Raw genomic sequence first — 4,479 nt, forward strand, 5'->3', positions numbered from 1 at the left:
AAAAAAGCAAACATCCATTTTTAATTTCTCATTGATTCTGTTTATGATCTGGTGTACTTTCTTCTGAATATGTCAGAATCATAAACTTTTCATGGAGTCTCAGTTTGTCAAGTAACATCTTAATTACATTGCTGTTTGTATGGTTTCTAGAGAGACATATCTACATTCCTTTGCAAATATTGCTAGTGAGACCCTAAGTATCATTGGCTCAGAACTAACTTTGTAGAATGGAGTAGTTTTCCTTTCTTTTTTAACTGAAGGAAAAGTAAAACATACCTTTTGAACAACATGGAAAGGATTTTTCCATTAGGATAATGATGGATGGACCTTTTAGAGTTCTTTATTTTCAACAACATGGACAAGATTTTTCCATTAGGATAATGACGGATGGACCTTTTAGAGTTCTTTATTTTCAAGTACACATGTGTTTTTTGGTAAAGATAGACAGTTTTTAATATGCTTTCTTGAAGCATTGGTAACAACGAACAATGTGTGTAATAAATTGAATGAGAACTCTTGAAACTGATTAGGAGCTGGACTTCAGTAATCCTTGTGTATTCCTTCCATTCCAGGATATTCCATAATTTTATGACTTTTCTTGGGGTCTGATGGTGACCCTGGCAAGTTTATCACATGCAATGGGAATGATGCAAAGTAAAACTGGGCAGAAGCATTTTGAAACAGGAGCAGAAGTTTCATCAACAAAAAACTTTGTCTCATGTTCCCTCTGTACTACTTTCTGCAGAGACCCATGACATGCTTTCTTCACAATGATGTTACTTCAACAAGGTTTTTGCTGTACAAGATAAGTCTACAGCTCTTGAGTCTATGCCCCAACTAGGGCACAGCTCCAAAGCACTGAATGCCTGTGGAGCTAAGCCATGCTGGACAGTTTTATTGAGTGACCTAATATTCAGCTAAAAAGATGAAGCCTTGGGAGTGCAGATAGGGTAATTTCAGAGTTAAAACCCTGAAAAAAATTATCTCTGCTCTTCTTAGCTTCTATTTACATGTTAATTCAGTCAGTGGCTAAGGTTTGTGTATGTCCAAGAACTATTCCTCTCTGCATCTCAAGACCAAAGGGCAGATTCAAAGTGATTCAGAAAACACCCTCACATGCAGACAACTAACAGTTTTATTCAGCTGCTAAGGTGATATTACTTTGTTTAAATACTTCTGTAAGTGCCTCTGACTTGGAAAAAATAAAACAAACCTGGAGAAAACTGCTCTTCCTGCAGTTTGTTCCTAGCTATTGTATTTTTTCACAACTGATTTTCATTGACCTGTATATATCAGTATGATTTGCTATATTTGAAGCATTGTATGTGCTTTTTCATAGGTTTAAAGTATGTACTGTACCATTTTTTAATACAATTGGCAAATGTTTGCACATTGGAAATAAAAATGTGAATATTCTTACTATGGTCAGTGAGTTACTTCATTACTAGGAATTCCCATACAGTGGAGCTTTACTATAATCACACAGCAATTAAACAGTTAAGAACTTGCATTATATTACACCACATTTTGTAATTATTCACCTTGTATCCAACAGGAAGATCCTGACAATCTTGTGAGCAGCCACTAACTTTCTTACTGAGGCATTCATTAATGTGGCAGCTTTTCTCATCAGAGCCATCACTACAATCTTCTTTGTTATCACAAACATCACTTTGAGGAACACACTTGCCATTTTTGCACATAAAAAAAGAGCTGTTACATGACTGCTCTGGAAAACAAAAAAAAAAGAGAACACAACTTAGTGTCATCTATTTGGAATGAATTTCCTCATGAATCAGCTGCTATGTGTGCATATAGGTGAAACTATGGGGTAAAAACTTGACTATTTATTCTTTATTGAGAGCATTATAATATCTTTTCACTTTTCAGGGTCTTTAAAGGTTATTCCTCTCCTAGAAAATGTGTGAAGGCTTCAACTTATTGCTCCTTCTTACATATTTCTTTTCACATAATGGAGAATCCTCTACATCTCTGCACAAAACACAGTTCTATAGTTTACAAAATTTGGCTTCTCTCCCCTGTAGGTGCTGAGGTGTTTAGTAACATGACTGACAGAATTCCCATGCATTCCTTGTCTAATGACATGCATGTATTTCCCTGTTTGGCAAAACTGGTATACATCATTTCAGTTACATTCAGATTGCTCAAATCACAATTAAACACTTATATTAATGCAGGTGTATTGTCTCACCTCAAAACAAAGGAGTGTTTTCTACCCAAACTGGTATAAAGGACCTGGCTACAAGTGCACTAAAGTCCTAAGGTCTAAACAGAAGAACTGGTTCTCCAAAAAGCCACAGAATAGAATATCATATGCAAACCAGGATTAATTTCCCTCTCAAAAACCAGTCAGACCTCAGTAAACATATTCATGTAAGTAGAAAACATCGATAAAACCAGTCACATTTGGTCAATAATTTACTAACAAAATTAATCCAGTGTTATTATTTACAGTGAGAGCAACTTTTGTATGACCTACTTCAGTGTGAGGAATATATTAAACACAGTAAACATTTTCGGAGCAAACTAGAAATCTTGGCAATTATTACATTAATATCATCTTATTTTAGTATTAGCAGAACTTATGCAATATGGAACTATCTGTCATCTTATGCTACGGGAACTGGTGGCTTGAACTTTGTGAACTGAGGTGTTGGGTGCTCAGAACATATTCACCTGGCAAGACTCAAGGAATATCACCATGAAAGCACTGAAGATTTAAGGTAAGAAGTTTTACACTTGCCGATCTACAAGCCTAAACCACAGCTCCCCAAACAGAGAGGTCACACGTTATTCAGAAAATTAAACACAAACCTGAACTTTTGCATTTGATGTTGATAGGTGCTTCATCAGAATGGTCTGGGCAGTCAAAATCTCCATCACATTGCCACTGGGAATTTAACAGGCATCTTCCATCAGCACAAGTAAACTCTCCAGGACGACAGTGACGATAACCTAGAAATACAGAAACCAAAGATTTGACATTTTCTTTCATCGTTTCAACATAAAATTTTTGCGTATTTGAGGCAATGCAAATAACACAGACTTATGGAGCTCTTAATCATAAATACATTTTCTTTGAGGTGTTTAACTTTTTGCTACCATTTGTTAGAAATTACTATACCCAGCAAAATTTTTTTTGCAATGGGTTAACTACTATATGTCTTCCTTTTAAAAGGTGCAGAGCACAAATTGTTTTAACCACACTAAATATACATTATCTGCCATGGCCACAAAATTAATGTATATAGAATGGACACATTTTCAAAATAAAAGTGGACTTCTAACAAAAAAACTATCATACATAATGAAATCAAGAAACCACAGACAGGCATTTTTCTACTTGGAACACAGCTGTTTAACTGAGAGTTCAAAAGCAACAAAGTAATAGAAAAACTTAGAAACAACATCACAAATTTAGGGCTTTTTCAATTTTTAAAAACGAAAGTTAAAAAGTTCCTAGAAAGTAAACACTTTCTGTTTAAAAGATATTTACTTGTAAGATTAATTGCACTAAACAACTACCAAATCCCTTTTATTCTTGTTTGGGAAAGAAAAGTGTATCCTTTCCTGTATTCTGTGTCTTTAAATTCTGCCTCAAATTATCTGCAGTCCTTTAAAAGAGCCTGGAAAGCAAACCTTGATTTAGTGTAAAACTCAAGAAAAGCATAGGGATATAAATATAGTTGTAAACTAAGAATTATGTAGCAACATTCATTACAATTATAAAGAATGATTTTGCTGTGAACATCTGAAACAAGCACCGATAACTTTCTATTCTCTAGAAGCAGAAAGTCAATATCTGTTGGTTTTTTTCCTAATTACTATATTTCTTGCTAGCTAGTAGAACTTTTTTTTTTCTGCTAGCAGATGGAGATATAACATTTGACTGTCTGGGATGAGATATTCCTCTACATCAAGAACTTTATACCTCTTGTATAGCTTTAGTTGTCGTTTAGAAATGTGTTAAGGTACTGTTTTCAAAATGCAGTAAGTTATTACATAACTTACAAGCATTACTTGGAATTCAATTAATTCTGTGTTTTCATGAAGGTGATTTTTATCCTACTTTTTACATACATCATGTTTGCAAGAAGACAGGCTGGCTTGAGACAAAAATAAGTGAAGCTTTCTGGTTGTGTGAGACACCTTTAAGGGCAAGATTTTACAGACCAACAGCTTTACCTCATGTCTCCAGCATTTCACCAGTATTCATCACTGGAAAGGTCATTACAAATGTGCACAACAAGGGCTGCTGCTTAATATTGCCTCTGCTCTGGATCACAGGACATGAAAACTGCAAACTGAATCAAGAAAATCCTTCCCATTTCTCTAGTTGCCTTTTGATTAGTCACATAAACAAAGCATTTCATCTTCTTGATGGGTGGGGAAGGAATTGAAACCAGCCACAAACAAAGCATTTCATCTTCCTGATGGGTGGGGAAGGAATTGAAACCA

The 4,479-nt window shown here is 35.0% G+C and overlaps 1 protein-coding gene across 1 annotated transcript in view; it reads right to left on the reverse strand.

Annotated features, from left to right (window-relative positions):
• LOC103803548 (low-density lipoprotein receptor-related protein 1B-like) overlaps positions 1-2,976 on the reverse strand; it is a gene marked incomplete at its 5' end in the record, with an annotated part of 112,688 nt that extends 109,712 nt beyond the window's left edge. Inside the window, 2 exons of the mRNA XM_009076113.1 lie at positions 1,506-1,729; positions 2,836-2,976. Of these exons, the coding sequence (XP_009074361.1) occupies positions 1,506-1,729; positions 2,836-2,976 (365 nt within the window). The remainder of the gene's footprint in view (positions 1-1,505; positions 1,730-2,835) is intronic.
• Between the last annotated feature and the right edge of the window lie 1,503 nt (positions 2,977-4,479).

This window comes from Acanthisitta chloris, unplaced genomic scaffold (genome assembly GCF_000695815.1).
Source record: "Acanthisitta chloris isolate BGI_N310 unplaced genomic scaffold, ASM69581v1 scaffold3476, whole genome shotgun sequence".
NCBI lineage: Eukaryota > Metazoa > Chordata > Aves > Passeriformes > Acanthisittidae > Acanthisitta > Acanthisitta chloris.